Genomic DNA, 25,191 nt, shown 5'->3' with positions numbered 1-25,191 from the left:
CACACTGACAGAACCATAGGCACATAGACACAGGCAACAGAGCATGCACAATGTCGGCACTAGTACAGTGTATATCCACCTTTCGCAGCAATGCAGGCTGCTATTCTCCCATGGAGACGATCATAGAGATGCTGGATGTAGTCCTGTGGAACGGCTTGCCATGCCATTTCCACCTGGCGCCTCAGTTGGACCAGCGTTCGTGCTGGACGTGCAGACCGCGTGAGACGACGCTTCATCCAGTCCCAAACATGCTCAATGGGGGACAGATCCGGAGATCTTGCTGGCCAGGGTAGTTGACTTACACCTTCTAGAGCACGTTGGGTGGCACGGGATACATGTGGACGTGCATTGTCCTGTTGGAACAGCAAGTTCCCTTGCCAGTCTAGGAATGGTAGAACGATGGGTTCGATGACGGTTTGGATGTACCGTGCACTACTCAGTGTCCCCTCGACGATCACCAGTGGTGTACGGCCAGTGTAGGAGATCGCTCCCCACACCATGATGCCGGGTGTTGGCCCTGTGTGCCTCGGTCGTATGCAGTCCTGATTGTGGCGCTCACCTGCATGGCGCCAAATACGCATATGACCATCATTGGCACCAAAGCAGAAGCGAATCTCATCGCTGAAGACGACACGTCTCCAATCGTCCCTCCATTCACGCCTGTCGCGACACCACTGGAGGCGGGCTGCACGATGTTGGGGCGTGAGCGGAAGACGGCCTAACGGTGTGCGGGACTGTAGCCCAGCTTCATGGAGACGGTTGTGAATGGTCCTCGCCGATACCCCAGGAGCAACAGTGTCCCTAATTTGCTGGGAAGTGGCGGTGCGGTCCCCTACGGCACTGCGTAGGATCCTACGGTCTTGGCGTGCATCCGTGCGTCGCTGCGGTCCGGTCCCAGGTCGACGGGCACGTGCACCTTCCGCCGACCACTGGCGACAACATCGATGTACTGTGGAGACCTCACGCCCCACGTGTTGAGCAATTCGGCGGTACGTCCACCCGGCCTCCCGCATGCCCACTATACGCCCTCGCTCAAAGTCCGTCAACTGCACATACGGTTCACGTCCACGCTGTCGCGGCATGCTACCAGTGTTAAAGACTGCGATGGAGCTCCGTATGCCACGGCAAACTGGCTGACACTGACGGCGGCGGTGCACAAATGCTGCGCAGCTAGCGCCATTCGACGGCCAACACCGCGGTTCCTGGTGTGTCCGCTGTGCCGTGCGTGTGATCATTGCTTGTACAGCCATCTCGCAGTGTCCGGAGCAAGTATGGTGGGTCTGACACACATCGGTGTCAATGTGTTCTTCTTTCCATTTCCAGGAGTGTATTTGACTAACAGAACTCAAGTGGTCATGGTAAATAACTGTCAATCAAATGACCTGCCAGTAGTTAGAGGTGTGCCACAAGGCTCACTGCTAGGGCCATTCCTTTTCTTAATATACATGAATGACTTGCCTACTTTCTTGCGTGACAAGCCAATAATATATCCTGATGACACTGCCCTGATTACTGTGGACCACAAATTGGAGGAGGTGAAACAAAAAACAAAAGCTAGTTTTGAAAAGGCTGTGATATAGCTCCACAGTAACATGCTAATCCTAAAGAATAGCGAAACAGAGACTACGTTTTTCTACCTGCACAAGCTTAACGAAAAATTAAATGAATATGACTCAGTAAGTCTTCTTGGAATCCACCTGGACCCTAAACTGACTTGGAACTGTCATACCGAACAGTTATGTACCAAACTATCAAGAGTAGTCTTCTTGTTAAAGAAATTTAAAAAAAAATTAGTTAGCAAACAACAACTTTTAACTTCTTACTTTGCCTTCTTTCAGTGTCACCTCCAGTATGCAATAAAACTATGGGGAAACTCTCATGGTGCTCAGACAGTGTTCATGTGGCAGAAGAAACCCATAAGAGCAATTACAGACATTACAAACCAAGAATCATGTAGAAAGCATTTTAAAGACCTCAGCATCTTGACTGTACCTTCCCTGTACATTAAAACATGTCTTCTTTACAAAAAATCAAATACAAACACTATCTTGCAGAACAGATGTCCATTTGCATGAAATGAGATACAGAAATAACTTAGATGTAGATTTTACAAGATGGTGTAAGGTCCAAAAAAATCAAGGAACACCCCAGTAACAGACCTCTTATTCTCTATGGCAGTTATTATTTCATGCATTAACAGTTTTGCAGATACTGAAGTTGTCTTTTTTCAATTTCTGTTCTGATTATCAGATGTTAGATTGTGTTGACTCAGAAATGTCATCAGTCTGGTGTAAATAAATTTCTCAATTACCTTAGAAGATGCGGTACTGGTAAGATAATTTTTGATTTTTGATTTATTCCCTTGTGCCATTTTTAGATTGTTTTAGAAACTACCTACTACATCTACACTCATACTTAACAAGCCACCTTATGGTGTGTGCTGGAGGGTATGTTGTATACTACTTCACTTCCCCTTTTACTGTTCCAGTCACAAATGGTTCATGGGGAGAACAATTGCCAATAAGCCTCTGTGTGCACTCAGATTTCTCTAATTTTATTTTCATGCAATTTTTGTGAAATATACATGGGCAAGAAATATGTTGTTGGCTCTTCTATGAATATGCACCCTTGGAATTTTAATAGTAGACTATACCATGATGCAGAATGCCCCCTTGCAGTATCTGTCATTGGAGTTGACTGAGCATCTCCATGATAATTTCATGCTTACCAAATGATCCTATAATTTAGGGTGCTGCTCTTCTTTGATATGTCTCTATGCCCTCTATCAGTTCCAACTGGTGCAGATCCCGGACTGATGAGCAATGTTCAAGTACTAATCCAACAAGTGTTTTATTAGCTACTTCCTTTGCTAATGAATTACATCTCCTGAAGATTCTTCCAATGAATTTCAGTCTAGCACCTGCATTATGCATAGTTATTTTTATATTGTCATTCCATTACATATCACTTGCAAATATTTTATGGAAGTAACTGCTTCCATTACGATTCTGCAGTTGTGTAATCATACAGTAAAGGGTCTTTCTGTCATTCTGTTCTACAATATGTTACATTTGTTTATGTTGAGAGATAACTGCCGCTCTGTGAACCAAGAGATGATCCTTGGCAGGTCTTCTTGTATTTCAGTACAATTTTGTATTGTGACTTCTCCGTATACTACAGCATCATCCACAAGAAGCCTCGTGGAACTTCCTATGTTATCTACTAGGCCATTTATATATACTGTGTGTGTGTCTATATATGTTGTGATAAGTAATGGTCTATAACACTCCCTGTGAACATACCTGATGCTATTTTTATATCTAAAGACTTTGTTCAGAGTGACAGACTGTGTTCTGTTTTATAGAAACTCTTCAATTGAGTCATATAGTTGGTCTGATGTTCCATATATACATATTTCATTCACTATGCAGCAGTATTGAACTACATTAAACACCTGCCAAAAGCTAAGGAATGCAGCATCTACCTGGGTGCCTGTATCTACTGTCTTCTGGCTCATATGGATGAACAGAATGAGCTGAGTTGCAGATTATCATTGTTTTTTGATCCCATATTGATTCATACAGATGAAATTTTTGGCCTCCAGAAACATCATAATACACAAGCATATAATATGTTATAAATTCTACAACAATCCTATGCCAGAGTAAAGACGTATAGTTTTTTGCATTTGTTTAACTGCACTTCTTGAAAATGGGAGTAACTTGCACTATTTTCCAATCACGGGGAACACTTCTGATTGGAAAAAAATATGCCTGATACAATTACATCATTTACTATTGTGATCATGTTATCAGCTAGGTTGTCTATGCACCTTTTTAATTTGCTGATAGACAACCCATCATAGCCTGCTGATTTTGAATCTTTTTGTGATATTAATAAGCAACAGAAAATCCAGGACTTTGATAGATTATGTATTTTATCTACTTATGTTAGCTGGAGCCAAGTCCACACTGTGGTTAACTGGAATGCCCTTATATCCGTACTGGGGATTACTGTAGTGCTCATTGATAGGTTTTCTCTCACAACAGAATTACTTGTTAAAAACATTTGCAATCTGATATTGGAATTTGATGATACTTCCTTTATAGTTGATGGTAAGATCACTGATTAATTTGTCCTTACAATCCCTAAAGATTCTTATAACTTTCCTAGCAGCTATGCCACTGCTGATAAAGTTTCTTACCATCATGGCTACATATTTACTTCTAGTTTCTAACTGTAGATCTTTTTAATAATTATAATAGTTCTTCAATTGTAGCTTCAGTCTAACATTATTGCCATCCTTTAGAATTGCACATTGGATGTTTTCACTTAATGATTTATCCTATTACATTTTTGTATTTTTGGCAGTCATTTACTGGAAAGGTCATTTCTGGGCATAAGGCATTGAAGCAATAATAAAAGTCTGATGCAAATTCACAGAAAGTAATGCAGCTATTTTCATACCATTGTAATCTTTTCAGCATACTGTTGAGATCTTCACATTTTTATCATGAGTGGTTCTTCTTGTGACTTTTTTTTCGTTTTGCTGTTGACATGGTGATTCTCCGCTTTTGTCAGTACCTGAGCAGCATTTTGTTCAGAAATGCCAAGATTGAGAATTGATGTGTTGACGTAAAGTGAGACATATTATTAATAATGTTGTCAATGCATGGTTTGCTGTTATTGTCCTCACTAGTGAGCTCATGTGTCAGAACTCCATTAATGTTAGTTTTTTCAAGCTGGAGTCAGTAGACAGCATGTCAATGTTTATATCTCCTGCCACTTTTATAGATGTGTTTACTGTATAGATCAACAAGCAGGTCATTAATAATTTCAAAGAAAATATCTATGCTACCTAAGAAGTCTGTATAGACTTTTAATAATTATTTTAAGTTCCCTTTCTCCCACTTGTATTTAACTGCTGCTGTTTCTGTTATACCCCCTATGCAGAAAGTACTTACATCTATTATATTATAGTTACTACCTCTTGCATCAAAGATTGATAGCCCATCACCATCTTTCTCTCTTCTGCTCAAAACAGAATAAAAGATCATGGAGAGTGGGTAACATATACTGATTAGTTCATTTTTATACCAGTGTTCACTTACAACTAAAATATTAGGGTTATCAATCCATGCAGTGTTATCCAAGTAATTCTGATTATTGTTAATGCTTTGAAAGTTGTGCTGGATTCATTTCAATCTAAGTTTTGATTGCTGAACACTGGTTGGAGGTATCACTCCAGTAGACTGTCCAGCATACCCTTCAAATCTCCCATTTTGATTATTATTACACTCATTTTGGCTGCTCATCAGATCATCTTACCAATTCCACTGTGAATAAATGTCATGAAACCTTTAGATATAAATGTGTTACAACTTGCACAACAACTCTCTCATGTATAACTATTTTGTATAACTCCCTTTTTGCATAAAACTATATTTTAATCCTCTTTTTCATTGTCATCAACATAAATTTATTCATGGTGGTGGAAGGTGGGGATTCCAAAAATATTATTTAGTTATGTAACTGAGTTGACTAATTTGGAGGCATAGCGTGCCCCAAGAACTAAATTTCACATGGGATATAAATTTATTATATCCATAATGAATGAAAGTTATTTTTGCTAGATATATATGTACAAAGTTTACACTGACACTCAAAAGCAAACATGATTTCATTAGCACAAAGTAAGTACATATTTTTATGTTATTAAAATGATTGTGGATGATCCTAATCATCTGAAATTATATCTTCATATGACTGACTTAAGAAAACATCCAACAAAATGTTCAAGTTAGAAAACAAATCTAGACAATTTTAAGAGAACATATTTTTATTCATATACTAAGAAGACAAGATTGACATTGAAATTAAAGATCTGAAACAGAACAACTGAGAAAATCCTGATGTATAAAAAAAATAATCAGTTAAAAGGTATCAATAACTAATACTTCACAAAAGTGGGAAGCAGGAAATAAAATGCAAAAAATAGACTTTTTCAACATTTCTGGTGTCTGTAATGCTCTATTTTATACAAAAAAATATGTATATATTTGTTTGATATGCATTTTTTTGGATTTTTTCCATTTTTTAATAACTGTTTCTACATGAATTATTTGTTAATGTGTAGTCTTGAGCTGGACATGAAACAATCTGAACTGTCTCAAACAGTGTTCTGTAAGACTCAGAATACCAATAGAATACAGTTCAATATTTACGAAAAGTTCAATGTCTAAAGCATTGTGACTAACAATTTTTGACTATGGTTTTTTATGTTTAAATTTCATTATGACGGTTGTAGGTATAAAATAGGACAAGTAAATTGTGAGAATATTTGTTCTCTTTAGTGTAATAAGGATGAGAAATTGCCTTATACTTTTAGTAATTCATTGTATTCTAGTTTAAAAATATCCTTGTCTTTCCTTATTATATACAAATGAAGGAGATGACTCACCAAAAAGCAGAAGTGCTGCGTCGTCAATAGGCACACAAACAGATGGTACAGAGCCTGGCTAGCTTTTGGAATGCGCTTCCTTTTTCAAGCTTGTAGCAAAAACATGCACACAAATGCAAACACACACACACACACACACACACACACACACACACACACACACACAAGCACACACACACACTCACACGCTCACATGCACACATCTGTCTGCTTACATTGTGCTTAGTTGACTGCCAGCTCGTTCCTGGCCCATGGTGAGTGCACTAGGGTGACGTGGAGGTGTGGGATGGGGTGGGGTGAGGGATGGAGACCACTGGGAAGCAGGGAGGGGGTGGAAGTGATGAATCTAGAGACCTATGGGAGAGTGGGGAGTCCTCTATGGATGCAGGTAGAGGGGGCAGTTGGCAGGTTGCTGGGCACATGATTTCATAGACTAGGGCATTAGATAAAAGCACAGCTAGTTATACAGCTCAGAAAAGCAGGTGGTGGAGATGCTCCAGATGGCACGGATTGTGAAGCAGCAATTGAAATCTCACATGTTGTGCTCTGCTGCATGATGTGCCACTGGATGGAAACAGTTTGGTGGTGGGCATTCATTCTAGTTGACAGTGGGTTGATTGTCATACCAATGTAAAACACTGAGCAGTGATATAACATGTGATCAATGTCTACAACCAACTGTCCAAAACCTAGCTTCCCACATTAAACTGCCCTGGCTCTCCACCATCCCCACCACCTCATCACTGCTGATATGGTCTTCCTATACACCAATATCCCTCATGCCCGTGGCCTTCAGTGATTGAACACAACCTCTCCCAATGCCTTGCACATCCCAGACCCTCGACTTCATTCCTCATACACCTAACGAACTACATCCTATCCCACAACTACTTCACATTCAAAGTGAAGGTATACAAATTCATGGCACAGCTATGTGACCTCCATGGCAACCTCCCATGTCAACGTCTTCATGGGCCACCTAGAGTGAACATTCATATCTTCCCAAAACCCCAAATCCCTGGTCTGATTCATGTTTATCAATGGCATCTTTATAATTTTGACCCAGGGTCAGGACACCTTATCCTCATTCCTCCACAACCTCAACACCTTCTGTCCCATCCACTTCACTTGGTCCTTCTCTACCCACCATGCAACCTTTCCAGACATTGATTTCCTCCTCTCAGATGGCTCCATCCACACCTCTGTCCACCTCAAACCCACCAATCACCAACATTACCTGCACTTTGACAGCTACCACCCTTTTCACAACAAATAATCTCCCCCATACATCCTGGCCAACCATGGGAGATGCATCTTCAGTGATGAGAACTCCATCACCCAATATGCTGCAGCTTCACAAACGCCTTTGCAGACAGGCAATGTCCTCCAGACATAATTCACAAACAGATCTCCCATACCATATCCTCTCACGCACACCCACACACATGTATTGCCTGTGCACGCACGCACACACACACACACACACACACACACACACACACACACACACACACACAAACACAATCCTCACATTGATCCCCATCCCAAGAACCAAACACAAAGAAGTGCCTTCCTCTTGTCACCCAGCATCACCCCAGGCAACACGTCCTTCATCAGGGCTTTGATTATCTATCACCATGTCCCCAGAATGGGGGATATCCTGCCCAAGATATTTCCAACCCCTCCCTAAGTGGTGTTCTGCTGCCCACCCAACCTCTACAGCATCCTAGTCCATTCCTATTCCATGAACCCCCACCCCTCCTCAAATTCCCTGCCACAGGCATTGTACCCCTGAGGAAGCCCCAGATGCAAGACCTGCCCAATCCACCCAACCGCCACCACCACAACCTACTCCAGTCCCATCACAGACTTATCCTGCCTCATCAGATGCTGGGCCACCTCTGAAAGCAGCCATGTTATATACCAGCTCTGCTGCAACCACTGCACTGTGTTGTACATTGGTATGACAACCAGCCAGGTGTTAACTACAATGAATCTTCACTGCCAAACTGTTTCCAAAAACAAGTGGACCAGCCAGTGGCACAACATGCAGCAGAGCACAACATGTGAGATTTCAATTGCTGCTTCACAACATATTCCATCTGGACCCTGCCCACCACCACCAGCTTTTCTGAGCTGTGTAACTAGCTGTGTGCTTTTATCTCATATCCTAGTCTATGAAATCATCTGCCCAGCTGTCTGCCACCTGCTCCCTCTACCTGCATCCCTAGCTAGCTCACAGTGGACACCCCACTCTCTCACGAGCCACTAGTTGTTCCTCCTCACCCCCCTTCCCCCTCCCTCTCAACAGTCACCATCCCTTACCCATCCCACATCCCCACCTCACCCCAGTACACTCACTGTGGGCCAGTAAAGACCTAGCGGTTGACTGACCACACTGTAGGGATACAGGTGTGTGCATATGAGTGAATGTGTTTGTGGTGTGCATTTTTTTTCCTACATGCTTGAAAAAGGAAGTGCATTCCAAAATCTACCTAAGGTCTGTATCTTTCATTTGTGTATCTACTGATGATGTGGCACTTCTGCCTTTTGATGAGACATCTCCTTTGTTCTTGAATAATTCGTAATTATCAACAAGAACTTCCTGTACATTATTTTGTTTTTTCTTAATGAAGTTAAATGCAATTTCTGCTATTTGAGATGTATTGTTAATTCATATTATACAAATAACTGTGATGTAATAACTATCCTCTATTATCAAGAAAGATAATGAAGCATTTTTTCTATAGTAAGAGCTACAGGAATTCTATACATTGCAAGCAGTTAGTAATACAGGGTGGCGCAGATGGATCGGGTGGTTTTAAAATACTTGTCAAACTGTCAATTGTAAAGGTATTGGATTGAAATAAAGTGCAAAACGTGTAGTTACAATGGAATTTATTAACAAAAAAATAGTAATGTTAGTTTTTAAAAATTACATCCATCAAATGCCCTCCTTCTCGAGCGACGCATTCTTGGAGTCGGTCCTTAACGTTCCGCATTGCCCGCTCAAGCACATCACCAGGAATTGATGTGATTTCGGTGTGAATTGCTGCCTTCAACTCCTGAATGGTCCGGGGTTTGTTCATGTAGACCCTTGCTTTTAAATAGCCCCATAAGAAAAAGTCACATACCGTGAGGTCCGGTGAGCGAGGGGGCCAATGGACATCTCCATTACGGGAAATCAAACGGCCAGGGAACAGAGCGCGTACAGCTTGCATTGATATCCTAGCGGTATGTGCAGTTGCCCCGTCTTGTTGGAACCACATATTGCCCATGTCGTAATTGTTCTCTTCAAGTTGTGGGAGAAGAAAATCTTCAATCATGTTCACATAACGCTGCGAATTAACAGTAACCGCCTGCTCCCTTTCATTTTCAAAAAAGTAAGGACCAATTATCCCTACCTTAGAAACCCCACACCAAACCGTCACTTTGTCACTATGGAGAGGCCGTTGGTGTAGATCTCTTGGGTTAGTGTCGGCCCAGTAACGGCAATTTTGCTTGTTTACGTATCCGTTAATGTGAAAGTGAGCCTCGTCAGACATCATGATAATCAGGTTTACATCTTCCAATAACTCCAAGATCTGTTGGCTAAACTGAAGCCTTTGAAGATGGTCTGTTGGGAGAATCTTCTGTACCAACAGGATTTTATAGGGGTGGAATTTCAGTTCTTCGTTAAGAATCCTTTGAAGGCTCCGACGTGACATTCCAAGAGCTTGAGCACGACGTCTCGTTGGTCGACGTGGGCTCGCAGTGACGTCGCGTCTCACACGCTCCACGTTCTCAGGCGTTGTTATTGTTGGCGGTCTAGGCGTCCATTTTGGAGCACATGAACCAGTAGTGCGGAAATTATGCACCCAACTCAATATCGTATCTCGCTTAGGAACACTACCGCGAGGTGGGATGTTGAAACGCCGGCGAAAGGCACGCGTCACAGCAACAATTGACTCGTTATTGCGTATGAACTCTTCCACTGCGAAAACACGATGCTCAACGGACCACGTAGCCATCGCGACTGACTGCCAGCCTGCAACTGAAACTTCCCGTCCCCCCCCCACCACAGGACGAAGTCGCCGAACACCTGGCTCCCCCCCTCCAGACGTACAGTCCACTTCAAAACCACCCGATCCATCTGCGCCACCCTGTATTTTACCAATAAAAAGTTCTTGGGTTTCCAGGTGAGGGAGTTCATAAGAATGGCATGACATTTCAGTGAGTGTCAGTCCCATCAACTTCTGGTATAGTGATGAAGTAGCATGTTTGTCCTTTTCAATAAGCCATGCTGTGGGCTGGCCTCCCCTCTGGTAGTGCCGCAGGGGAGATGGGAGTGCGGAAGGACCACATTCAAGTCCTGGCATAGTTAGTCAAGCTTCAGGTCACATGCTATCTGGATGTCTCTCAGCTATGAGTGCTTGAAGCATGTTGTGACCAATACCATGTTGTAACCAGAAGTCATTAGTAGTCCCCATCTCTGGCTGAGGCCACAATTAGTCTCAATTTTGATGATTTCCTCTATTATACTGTCCCAAAATCCTCTGATCTTACACAGCACTGTACCCAGATCATAATCAACCAACATTTATCTTCCAAACTGTCCCCCACAACCTTCAAATTTGCTTCCTGCATGAAGCATATATACGTGATGTGCTTTGAGCAATGCTGTAGAATACAGTGTTGTGTCTACCTGATATACTGCAGCCATCATTTACACTGAATAGTGTGCTATGTTGTGCACAGTCCCACTTGCTCCTTCACCAAGCCAACTCAAACTCCAATCTCTTGCAGTGCTTAGAAAATCTTTTTAATGTTGTATTTCTTCAAAATAATTCCAGTCTTGACTGTCAGAAGTCCTACACATAGCAGAAACACCAGTTCCCTTCTGTGTTCCTGTATTATTTCAACCCTGCATGCTGTTTACATTGCCTTCATAATCTGTGTATCATTGTAGTCATTCCTTCATAACGTCTCCCTCAAGTGTTACAGTTTGCTGGAAATTTATAATCTGTGTATCATTGTAGTCATTTCTTCATAACATCTCCCTCAAGTGTTACAGTTTTCTGGAATTTTTTGTGGACATTTATGCCCTATCCCTTTGAATAATAGTTCTCAAGGCCATGCCATACTGGATTGGGTGGCAGTAACTAGATGTGTGTTAATACAGATCTTTTTGCACTATTCTTGGGTGTCCAGACAGGTGCAGTCATCTTTGTAACACAATATTTTGATGGAGTACCTTGGTGTCTTCTTCAAGTGATATCTGGAGAATGAGCATCTTCACTGCATACTGCCACCTTAAAATAGTGATTGTTCACCACTCCCTAACCCACTACTCATTTCACACTGCATGAGGTGGAGGGGTGGAAGGATGTGATAGCTGAAAGCTGGTTAAGAACCTCAGCCCCTCAGAGCTTTTGTAGCCCTGTTGCACATGAAAGTGGCACTCAAGCAACCCTGTGATTGTAGTTGGCTGAGTGCTGGGTCCCTTGGTAGGCTTTCTTCATCCAATACTGCATGGGCCCCATGTACCAGTCTACCCAGCCAACCATCTGGCAGTAAAGTATGATGGCAGCTGGCAGCGTGGAGATACAAATCAGTGTAGGTGGTTTTCCTATACACACTGTGTCCCACAGCACTGTCCATTTTGTGCTTAACTACGATGCACAGAGAGAAAAAAGGGGAGTTTGACATTCTCTTCCACCTGCATGGTGAATTTAATACTGAGGTGCAAAGAGGTCAGGTGTTTGAGAAACTCTTGCAGTTTTTCACTCCCGTGTGGCCACACCAAAAATGAGCCATCAACATATCTGAATAGTTTCTATGCAGCTATTTTCAGAGCTTGCTATTCGGAATCTTCCATAAAAAAAAGCTTGTCAGAATTGGTGACAGAGGGCTCCCCAAGGTGGTGCCATCCGTTTGTTCATCATAGTCACCATTGAAGAGAAAGATTAGTTTTTCTTGGGTTGAATCTGCTTGAGTAACTTGAGGGAATCAGCAAGTCATGCTCTGGTGATGAGGGAGACCACATAAAAGTTCACCACAAGGTCCTGGCCATAAAGGCATAGTTCTTGTAACTGTTGAATGAAATTTACTGAGGAGTTCCTGATGTGGTGCAGACATTTACTGACATAGGGGCTTAATACTGCCATTAGATGTGTTTTACAACTGGTCTGTAGGTGCATCTATGTTGCTCATAATTGGATGTAGAGGAACTTCTTGTTCAGCCTTGATGGTGCTGTAGCTCATGGTCAAAGCTTCCTGACAATTACCTCCAGAAGGGACTGCTGTAGAAGCTCAATGGTCTTCTCCTATAATCTGTTGGTTGGGTCCCCCTTCACCTTTCTGTATGCTGGATTATCCAGTAGGCTCTCCATTTTGTGGTTGTACTCTGACAGGAGAATTAGTACAGTGGCATTTCCTTCACCTGCTGATAGAATGACTATTTCAGGATCATTCCCTTGTTCTTTCCTCTTTCATGATATTCATAACCAGTGGAATGGTTCTAGTGAATGCATGATATGTTTCCTGACATATCACTGTGGAGGGTGGAAATTACTTGTTATATACCAGTGATGAAATAAGTAACTAGTATAGTGGCCAGTGTTGGTGCGAAGTTGAGTCCCTTTTCCGGAGCTGATTTTGCTATGTTATCAATCTATTTCCATATGAGGTTTATTGTGGTCCATTTCTGCTCTTGTTGGGGCTGTTACTCTCCTTTGGTCAGGCATTCAAACTTGAAGGCTTGTTTGGAAGCAGCACTGCATCAAAATCTGCCCGCCTGAGCCCCAAAGACAGCATCAATGCACTCCAAAGAATTATGCAACAGTAGAAAAGCCATCTCTAAGTGGAGTGTGAATAATTCCTTAGATGTTAGGTCCAGTTACCTAAATGTATATCAGATCTTTCCCCATACTACTGCCAGACAAGCTGTTCTTGTGATCCAGTGAGCAGCACACAGTTTTTATTTGATAGGTGATCCTCACAAATGTTGGTATTGTCCTATAGGACAGCAACTCATTAGGAGGGTGAGAGATCTGCGAAGACACTTCTCTGCTAAATCTCCTCTCCATAGTAGAATCTGATGTGTGATCTTAAGCTTTATGAGCAGATCAACTATTTTGTGCTGTTCTCAGTTGTCAGGCTGGATGCAACTGTCTTTATAATGTGATATTTTGACATCATACCTTGCTGTCTTCTTCAGGTGATGCCTGTAGAATGAGGGTCTTTGCTACATCCTGCCTCCTTTATATTGTAATTTCTCCCCACCCCTTCCTCCAGTAGCCCAATAGCTGCTCACACACTGCATTGGGTAGAGCGGTGGGAGGATGGAATTGCCAAAATCTGGGTCTGAATCCTAATCCTCCATTATTTTTGTAGCCCCCACTGGGTGCAGAAGTGACACTCAGCTGATGCTGTGATTTTAGTTGGCTGAGCACTAGGTACCAATCTTTGTTTAGGCTGCAGCCACTGTCGCTATTTATCAGCCCATCTGTCACTTGTATTTCGATATCCCCCTTTAGAACACAGTCCCAAAATGACAAGGTTTGTCTTAACACTCCCTTTCTTCATACTTCATGAAGTCCCCTTAAACCATGCAACATTTTGCAACCACATATTCTGATGCAAGAAACACAGAAGACACAACGAATTTAAGCAACTAACAAAATCTGTGGTTGCAGAACAATGCATGGCTACTGTGGACTCAATTAAGTATGAAGAAATGTGGGTCTTAAGATTGACCTCATCATTTTGTGATTTTGTTCTGAAGAAGGTTGTTGAAATATGAGTGGTTGATGTGCCGATCAACAGAGACAGTGGCTACACTATAACTAAAGCTTAGGACACTGCACTTGGCCAACTAAAATGATAGCATCAGCTGAGAGCCACTTGCGCATTCACTGACAGACTGTGCTTCACACTCAGATTTGGGTGATCCACTCCTGCCCACCACCCCACCTGACACAGTGTGTGACTGGGTAGTGGGGGAAGGGCTGTGGAGCAATCCCAGTATAAAGGTGGCTGCAGGTAGTGATGACACTCATTCTACACATATGACATGGAGAACACAGCAAGGTAGGAAGTCAAAATATTGTATTATGAAGACAACTGCACCCAGCTGGATGGCCAAGAACAGTACAATTGATTCACTGGGAATCCTTAATAGCAAACATCTGATTCCTCTATGTTGGATAAGTTGGATAAGTTTAGCGACACAAAAGGGTATCTACTCAGCTCTCTCACCTTCCCAGTGAGATACCATTACTGTAGTACAATACCAACACTCATGAGGATTGCCCATCATGTAAAAACCATGGCTACTGACCAGATCACAAGATGATCTAGTTTGGCAATACTAATGGAAAGGACCCAGAACAAACGTCAGTGACTGGACAAAACATCTAACAAATTTTCATAGTCCACTTAGAGATAGATTGTCTACTCTTGCCTGATTCTTTGTGGGGTACTGACTAAAGAAATGCCACTATACTACTTCCCCTGTCAGTGTACAACCACAAAATGTACAACCCACTCAAGGATCCAACATACAGAAAACTGAAGGGAGACATGACCAACAGAGGGAAATCATCAAAAGCTTCAACGATGAGACGTAGCACCGTGAAATATCAACAGCATAGCAAAGATTCACAAACAAGATATTCCTCTATGTCCAATTGTGAGCAACGTGGGCACACCTATGTCCCAGCTAGAAATACAAAAAAATCAAAATGGCAGTATTAAGCCCCTATGTCAATAAATTTCAGCACCAGAACTACGCCTTTGTTCCCTCAAGTTGATCAGGGAGAAATTCAACCTGACAGTGACTAATCTCTTAAAATTTGTCCTGACAACATTCTTTCTTTTAAATAGTGACTATTATAAACAAGTGGATTGCGTTGCCAGCAGCTGTATTGAAACCTACGCCCTCTTTCAGATATATTGATCACACATTTGTGGGGTGGCCACGTGGAATTGAAAAACTTCAGGAGTTTCTTCAACATCTGAGCTCTCTGTACCTCAGTATTAAATTTATCTTAGAGATGGGAGAGAATGTTGAACTCTTCTTTTTGGACATGTTAGTCAAGCACAAAACAGACAGCACTTTGGGACACAGTTGTTTAGGTTTACACTTACTAACACTCTTTATTCCATATTTACTGGATAGACAAACAGTGAACCAGATGTACAGAATCAAACAGTCTAAGAGCATTCCAGGTCTGAGCTGTTAATCGTTATTACAAGGCAGCCAGCATAATATGGAGATCATACAGAGCACCAAAGAGAACTGCTGTTCCTCGGCAGAGCCCCCACTTATATCAGGCTCATCCACAGGATCCCACTATGTAATACAATGATTGCCTGGCATTCATCTCATAGTGGCCACTTGCAGCACCATCGGTGGTGCGGGCTGCAAGTATGGATCGATTTTGGACAGTTGCGATAACTCCATCTTGCTGTCTGAAATGGTTATTTCAACAGTGTTTAAAGGGAAAATCATCTAAATTGGTTTGTATCCCCACACTGCCAGCTGCTATCATCCTTCAAAGCATGAGGGTGTGCTACATACACTAGCACACAGGGCTCATGCAGTATTCGATGAATAAAGCTTGTGAAGGAAACTCAACCACATTAAAGATGTGTTGAAATGAAATGCACGTAGCACAAGACTTCAGGCAGAAGTTATGGGACCAGCAAATAAAACACAATGAGGAGTATAAGACAATTGCATATCTGCCATACGATGGTGAATTATTGAACAAACTTGGTAGAATTGACATAATGTCAAATGCATTTTCCATCCACCTCCAGAAAATGTGCTAATTAGGTACAGTGAAATATGACATGGGGCTCTGTAATTTGGGTGTTTACCATATTCTATGTAAATGTGGCAAGGCATTCTTTGACCAGTCTGTGCAGGCAGCTGAAGAAAGATGCAAGGAACACAGAAAACACAGTGAAATTAAGTATCCAACAAAATCTGCACTTGTAGAACATAACACGGCTACAGGGAACTCAATGAAATATAAAGAAACAGAAGTGTTAAGTCAGTTCTAATCATTTTATGACTGTGTTTTGAAGGTGGCTGTCAAAATATGAGTGGCTGATGGGCTAATCAATGTAGACAGTGGCCACAGAACTTGCAACCAGTGCTCAGCCAACTAAAATCACACCCAAGAACAGTACAATCTGTTGCCCACAAGGAGATCCTAAGATCACACAAATACAGATCTGCTTATGTCAGATTCCTCTATTCAGAGTCACTTAATGAACCATCTAGCTTCTTTCATAGTAATATCAAGTAATGGAGGAAACCAATCTTTCCATACTTCTATGACAAATTTTATATCCTCACAATTCAAGTTTATGTGTCCAAGAAATTTATCAGGGGCTTCCTTACAATGTGGCTACACTGTGATGATGTCATATGTGCATCTATAAAAACAGTTAGGTTTGAGATCTGCAGTAGCAATAGAAATTTTCTGAAAATTGTGCATAAACATATATTGACTATTTTTGGTTCTATGGGGGACCTGTAGCCACAGAATCCACTCGTTTGTAAGAAATAACATTGCAATGATCTTATGTGGTGGTCAGAGTGCATTGAAAATGTCTAACCATGTGTGGCTCAAACTGTTGCTCCAGGAATTCCAGAAGGTCTCTAAGAGTCATTTAGCTGAATAGTGACATTAGATTATAACTCTCCAGCAGAGGTGGCCTTTGTCATGTTGGACATCTTTCAACAATTTTGTTATCTCATATAAGTTCTCCACATGATGGACACAGTGTTTACTAAAGATTTCAGTAATTCTGCCAAATATTTAGCCATTCTATATGATGGTGTTTACTATTGTACATAGGGCAGTTCTTCCTTATGTAATTTTGGAATCCCCTATAAGCGAGGAGGTGCTGGCACTTTAGGTTGTAGTTGTTTCATCATTTCTGGTGACAAGTCTGAGCTCCTCATAAGAGCAGTACTCTTCTTTATTACAGCTAATTTCACAACCTTGATGAGTTCCTTGCATGCTGGATCTAGCAGCAGCATGTAAATTTTCTGATGGTATTCAAAGGCATACAATAAGCCCATGCTCACTGCCAGCTAAAGGCATTTAGATGGGATGGAGCCAAACTGACCACACTGGCACTCAAGTGCAGTTTCATCCCTACTTCCACCCACACTGTGGCATACAAGTGGGGTGGACCATCCCACCACCTCACCTGTATAAAAATGACCAAGTCACTGTTTCAATACTTTACCAGAGCATGATGGGAGTGACATGCATCAAAATGTCACATTACTTCAGTGATGTTAACCAGATGAGAAGTCAAGAGTTTTATATTAGTTCAAGTCACCAACAAGTACAATGAAATTATATCAAGTAAAACTTTACTAACAGTTAATAACACTACTTGATCATTTGGCTATCCAACTAACAAAGGAACCTCCCCATCACACCTCCCTCAGATTTAGTTATAATTTGGCACAGTGGATAGGCCTTGAAAAACTGAACACAGATCAGTCGAGAAACCAGGAAGAAGTTGTGTGGAACTATGAAAAAATAAGCAAAATATACAAACTGAGTAGTTCATAGGCAACATAAAGGTTGATCAGGGCACAGGAGCGCCTTGGTGCCATGGTTAGCGTGAGCAGCTCCGGAGCGAGAGGTCCTAGGTTCAAGTCTACCCTTGAGCGAAAAGTTTACTTACTTCATTTTTGCAAAGTTATGATCTGTCCATTCGTTCATTGACATCTCTGTTCACTGTAATAAGTTTAGTGTCTGTGTTTTGCGACCGCACCAAAAAACCGTGCGATTAGTAGATGAAAGGACGTGCCTCTCCAATGGGAACCGAAAACATTTGATCCAGGAAAACACGTCTAATATATTCTATACGACACTGGTGAAAGCATGTGCGACACATGACAGGAATATGTCATCGACCCACCTAACTTGTACACTTGGCAAATGGGAAAAAGATTCTTCTACCTTGCCCGATTTAGGTTTTCTTGTGGATGTGATAACATACCCAAAAAAGTGATGAAAACATAAGAGTGTGTCACATAAACTGCAACAAATGAATGCAACAGTTTCACAGTCACACAGTTTTCTCTGTGCTCTGTCAAAACATATGTTTTTAAAGTTTTCAAATTTTTCTGTGTGTAGACTGTCAAATCCTGCATATGTCCAAGCAAATCTGAACATGTCCTGGAATTTTAGAGAGTGAAATTGATAATGTGCGAGTGCCTGAACTCTGATAATTGTATGAAAATAAAAATTTAAACTTTTTTTCTGGAGGGAAGACTTGAACCAAGGACCTCTCGCTCCACAGCTGCTCATGCTAACCATGGGACCATGGCACTCCTGTGCCCTCATCAATCTTGATGTTGCTTATGTTGCCCATGAACTACTTAGTTTGTATATTTTGCTTATTTTTTCATAGTTCCACACAACTTCTTTCTGTTTTCTTGGCTGATCTGTATTCAGTTTTTCAATGCCTATCCACTGTGCCAAATTATAACTAAATCTGAGGGGGGTGCGATGGAGAGGTTCCCTTGTAAGATGAAGTCATTATTCTGCAGATAAAGAATTATGTTATTTCTCTATCATATACTGCAGATGCAAGACAATAAGTGTAGTGACTTTCCTGTCAAGATATTTATGCATCCATGGACAGTTATTCAATAGAACTACATTAAATTCATGGCACTGGAAGTTGCTGGATACCATCTTCAAATGGAAAGATCACTTCTGTGTCAGTTCAGTCACTGAATGTACATTCCACAGTTAGCATTTCCAGTTTCAAAATATTGTTACAAAACAGAATGCTTGGAAATTACTAGGTGTTACTTCTAAAAATAAATGTTTTAGAGACAGCACAACATTTTTTCTTTTGCAAAAATCTAATTATGAATTTGAAATGAAGCTTTCAGTACTGAAATTCTCTGAATGTATGTTTAGCCTTCAGTGTGTGTACAAACTTAAAAATATGAATGCATATTTTAAGCACATACTGAAGGAAGCAATTCATTCATTGTATTATTGTAAATGAGAATCTTCTTTTTGCAGTGTCTGTGTTCAGCTCTACACATTGTCCACAGGTTTCATATCTTGGAGTGGACACATTAATGGCTAAATCTCCACCACTAGTGAAAGATATGTATTTTGATCAGGTGGACTTGATACTGCCTTACACCGAGGCTTCTGTAGCATACAAGAAAAAGACATATCGTGGATCTGTTCACAACATGCAGTAAGTAAAATAGCAGTAATGGCATAGATAATACTGTTAAAATTTTAGAATGAAATGTTTCAAGGATGCAACATTTTCATACTTAAGTTGAAATTATCTTTTAGCATTTATTAGTTATGTAATAGTAAATCAATACATTACCATAAATTAATACTTTGCTACTCACTCAGTTTGTAATATTCATACTTTTTTCAGCTTAACTCCTGTTGTTTATGATATTTGTTGAGTAATGTTTCAAATACATGGTATGGTAGTTTTCAATGTAGTCATTTGTCATTTAGTGATTAAAAGTACTGTATGCTTATTATTTGACAGTCACAAGTTTCAGACTGTATCAGTGATACCACCGTTACTTTAACTGCTAATGAAGAGCTGTGCAAACAGCAAGGCAATGATTACAACATCTGAAGCAAGTTTTGGAAATATGTAACATAAACCCCTTTCCTCAGAGACTACGTAAATTTTGGAATTGGAGTAATGAAAAATAGATTGTTTCCTAACTAATTATGGCTTAATTCCAATAACAATTAAGTTCATTTACTTAACAGGCTGTAAACACAGTTGGGCAGCTCGACTTTCTTCTCTCAAAGGCCCACCACTGTATTCAAAAATCAAGAACACTCATTTTAATTAATAACTGTGCCAAGTATAAGTTAAACAACAAATTAAATTTTATTATACAACAACAGTAGTACTTTAATTCACCCAAAACTTAATGAATAATCTTAATATGAAATTACTGATGAAATAAATGTTTCATATTCTATGTGAAAGTCTGTTAATGTAATGGTATACATAAAATGACAATTTTAAGAGAGATATATAAAACCTGAGCAATGCATGAGAAGCCTCTTGAAAAGACATTGAGCAACACCATAGATTGATTCAACCAAATAAAGATTTAATTATTATTTTTCCCCCCCTAAGTTGCCCAAGGTGAATGCTAGGATGATACCATTGAAAACAACATGATCAACAAAGCCATCCTTGTCAAATCTCACCTCTTGTGCCCATATGGACCACTCCACCAATGGGATGTTAAATCCAAATCATCTTTTTTCCATCCCATATCGAATGTAGTAATGCTTTATGAAAACATCATCTATATAATTTTTTATGCCCATTGAAAATATTTGGAAAACAAGAATGCTACAATGTTAATTTACAGATTGTCTAAACTGGATTGGCTGTTGCCTTCTGTGACTAATTTACATCTCTTGTTGTGGAAGGAAAAAGGGGAAAAAAGGGAGGGGGATCAAGATGAGGCCACCCAGCTTAGATTGAGATCATCCTGAAGGTGCTTCATAGCTATCAGGCCTTCAGATCCCCATTGTTTCTTTGATATTCTGATGTTTTACACTACCAAGAATAAGCCAGTGCAATATACTCTGAGTGTTTTTCAGACTGATTTACTCCCTAAGTCAATATGGTATGGAAAGTTCTGGTAAAACATAAATAATTTAGAAAAGATGGGCATAGGAAGGAGCTATGAATGCCCATGACAATGTTGCAGATTTGTTTGTATATCTCCCTCTCAAAAGAGATGTAGTTATATGTGAGGATGAAATTGGTTCAATGTATGAGGAATTCAATTCAATTCAATTCAGTTCAATTCAATTCAATTCAATTCAATTCAATTCAATTTATTAGTGTCCTTGTAGTACATCATCAAAATGACATAGGACTTGTCAATAAACATTACAATTTAAAATACACATACATGAAAATTTATAATCGAATTTACTTGTCACTTAGACATTACAATTTTAATAGAACTATAAGAACATTAACATAAAAATATACAAGTAGGATAACAACATACAAAAAAAAGCTAGTGATTCTCACATCAAAGATTATTTCCATTCTTACATTAACACTGTTTCACACTTTCATAGAAACAGCAAGTATTTAAATGTGAGCAATTACACATGGTTATTATGTCAGGGAAATATTAACTGCACTTTTATTGTCAATAATTCATAAACTCTTCAATACTGTAAAAACTATTGCTCAATAAGATCTTTCTTAATTCTCTTTTAAATATGCGCAGTTTTGGTATTATTTTTAGTTCTTTGGGGAGAGCACTGTAGAGGATTTTGGGTTGGTATAGTACACTTTTGTGATACATAGCTGTTTTATGAATTTCTCTGTGGAAATCATTCCTATTCCCCATTTTGTAGTTGTAAAATTCTCTGTTTAATGTAGAAAATTCCTCGTGTTCTCTTAAGAAACATATGCTTTCATATATGTATAAGGATGGTAGTGTCATGATTTTTAACTCTTTGAAAGTATGCCTACAAGAGTTTCTATATCCTATACCTTTTATTATTCTGACTGCCTTCTTTTGTAGTCTAAATGAATGTTTTATTAGACTGTTGTTCCCCCAAAACTGTACACCATATCTTAATAAACTGTGCATGAATGAGAAATAAACACATAACACTGTTTCAATATTACATGAGCTTTTAAGCATTCTAAGTATATAACATGTTTGACTTAATTTTTTGTTCAATGATATTACATGCTTTTCCCATCTTAAGTGTTCATCAAACCATACTCCCAAGAATTTAGTGTATGATGCTTGTTCAATCTTACACTTACCCAGTTCTACTGTAAGGTTAGTTTTTATTTTATTTGTAATATGTCTGAAGTTGATCCAGCAAACAGTACTGCTTCTGCTTCAGATAGTTGACTTGGCAGGTCGTTGATAAATATTAAAAACAGTAATGGCCCTAATACAGATCCCTGGGGTACTCTGTACAAAACTCTCTCAAATCTTGATGAATATGTCCTATCTGCATGGCTTATCTCCACCTTCTGATACCTGTCCGACAGATATGATTCAAACCATTTGTGGGCAACTCCACCTATCGCATAGGCATATAACTTCCTAAGCAGTAACTTATGGTCAATGACATCAAAGGCCTTTGATAAGTCTAAAAACAATCCACAATTTAATTCCTTTCTATTTATGGAATTTAGAACAAGTTGCAAAAGAATTGAAGATAGCTGTTTCAGTTGATTTATCTTTACGGAAACCATTTTGTGCATTAACCAATATTCTATTCGTAATAAGAAATTTGTATAGTCTATGATACATTATCCTTTCTATTATTTTTGAGAAACCTGATGACATTGATAAAGGCCTAAAGTTACTAACATCATGTTTATCACTGTTCTCGTAAAGTGGCTTTATAGTTGACATTTTAAGTTTTGATGGAAACACCCCTGTCTTAAAAGATTCATTTATGATTTCAGTGAGATGTGAGGCTATGTTTCTTCCACTTTGCTTAATGACTTTCTCAGGAATCCCATCACACCCACATGACATTTTATTTTTTAACTTATTTATAGCATTTAGTACCTCTGATTCAGTTACTGGATAAAGGAACATTGTCATGTTATTCATGGGGATTTTTACCTTGCTATTGGAATTGCATTTAGTTTTAATTAAATTTATGGCTATATTTGTGAAATGTTTCTTAAATATATAGGCAATCTGAAGTGGGTCCTTAACAGTTTTACCCCCAGTTTTAATGACAAAGCTGTTATCTTTTCTTTTGTGTCTACCTATATTTTTATTTATTACCTCCCAAGTTGACTTCATTTTGTTGTTACCTTTCTCAATATATGAATAATTATCAAGCTTTTTAGCTGCAATTATTGCTTTCTTGTACAGGCTTCTATAACATTTCACATGTGCTTTCAGTGCTACATTCTTCCTGGCTGATATATTCAACTTTCTGAGAGTGTCTGATGACTTTCTAATCCCCTGTATAATCCATGTTTTGGTTTTATGTTTAGTTTTGACTCTTTTTATAAGAAAGGCAACATTGAAGCAGTGTTTGTAGCTTTCAAGGAATGAGTCAAACTTTGTGTTGACATCACCACTTCATTCACTACCCCAGTTGTTATTTTCCAGAATGTAATTAAAAATTCTTATGCTGTCATCATTTATAAATCTCCTTTCTCTGTAATTGTTATTGTTAACAGGGTCCTTGTAAGGTGTGACATTGAAACTCAATTTGATACCCTTGTGATCCGAGAAACCAGTGTCAATTACTTCAGTGTTATATTCACACTTGTCCTTGTTTATAAATACTTGATCTATTATAATTTCAGACATATTTTCGCATCTGGTAACTTCATTTACAGTTGCCATCATATTATGACACAAAAACAGATTGCACAGTTGCTGTTGTTTACTACAATCATTCTTAAAGTTAACATTAAAATCGCCAAGAACAATTACATTATGTTTAAGTTCATTCAGTAGCCCTCAAGGTTTAAGTTCTTTTGATTCTACCCCTGTCCTAACATAAATACATGTCCCACCCCCTTAATGGTTTATTCTACAAAATTTGCTAATCATTTCAAAATTTGGAATAATTATGCTAGACGCTTGCATTTCTTTTATCCAGTGCTCACTTATGCATAGTATGTTAATGTCTTTTAGATAGTCAGTTAATAGAACTTCTATTTCAGCTAATTTACTTTCTAGTCCCTGCACATTTTGGTATACAACTGTTAAAGTTTCATGTAGTGGATTTGCTGCACTATTTACCTTTGTACTTTCTTGTTGCTGACACTGTAAAGATTCTGCCTTTTCTTCTTCTTCGAATTGCGAAGATCCCATAAAAAATAGTCACTATGCACAGCAGCTCTTATTATCCTGAGGCTCTTCCTTTGAGATGTCTGCAGAGCAGCTGATGAGTTTCTGGATCTAGTAGAATGGTTCTTGGCTGTTGGTGTGGTTGCAGTCCTAGTTACAGGTGAGCATGAGGCATTAAGTGTGTCGAATGTGCTGACAACTTGATCCTTGGAGGTTTCAGGTGCACATGAGTTTACACTAGGTTCGTAGGCTTTCTCATCTGAAGAAATTGTTTCCTCTTCAACTCTGCTAGATGTTCCTGACACATCTGCTGGTACCCCATATTCTATCACTCCTTCAGATACTGGTACCGGTATGTTAGGTATCTCACTCATCTTAGATGTTTCCTTGCAAATTTCCATTTGTCAGGTACTGCTATGGTGAGGATACCAGTCAGTTTGTGTTGATCATTGAGATTATTTATTGTTTTCATAATTTGAGCACAGACATACAGTTGTCCTGCTCTATTTAGGAAATCTCCACTGTTTATGAAATGTTATTTTCTGAAATCTAGCTGGACAAATGTTGAATTTGGGTAGCACTTTGTTATTTTGGGACTCAGTCTGTTAGTTTTTTTGATTTCTTCGTTAACACGAGATTTCTTTAAAAATCATATGGAATGCTGGTTACCATCACATGTGCTTTTTTGAGCTTTTCAAGCGTCTCTCTTAGTGCTCGTCTTGCTGATAATACATCATTGCAGCGGACATCTACTCCGCGCCGTAGGATTAGAACACAATCATTTTTCTTTATCTTCATACTCAGATTTTCTCAGTTATTGATGATCTCTTTCAGTGGAGCATCAGGTTTTATTACGCTAGTAACACTGCATCCTGAG

General features: G+C 39.7%; 1 protein-coding gene across 5 annotated transcripts in view; it reads left to right on the top strand.

Annotated features, from left to right (window-relative positions):
• The window catches only part of LOC126184089 (bestrophin-2-like), a 610,224-nt gene that overhangs the window by 486,670 nt on the left and 98,363 nt on the right, over window positions 1–25,191 (top strand). For all 5 annotated transcript variants that reach the window (XM_049926445.1, XM_049926446.1, XM_049926447.1 and 2 more), the window contains one exon: window positions 19,551–19,702. In XM_049926445.1, coding sequence (XP_049782402.1) covers window positions 19,551–19,702 — 152 coding nt within the window. The remainder of the gene's footprint in view (window positions 1–19,550; window positions 19,703–25,191) is intronic.

The sequence above is a fragment of the Schistocerca cancellata genome, chromosome 4 (genome assembly GCF_023864275.1).
Source record: "Schistocerca cancellata isolate TAMUIC-IGC-003103 chromosome 4, iqSchCanc2.1, whole genome shotgun sequence".
Lineage (NCBI taxonomy): Eukaryota > Metazoa > Arthropoda > Insecta > Orthoptera > Acrididae > Schistocerca > Schistocerca cancellata.
This window is presented reverse-complemented; position numbering and strand designations above follow the sequence as displayed.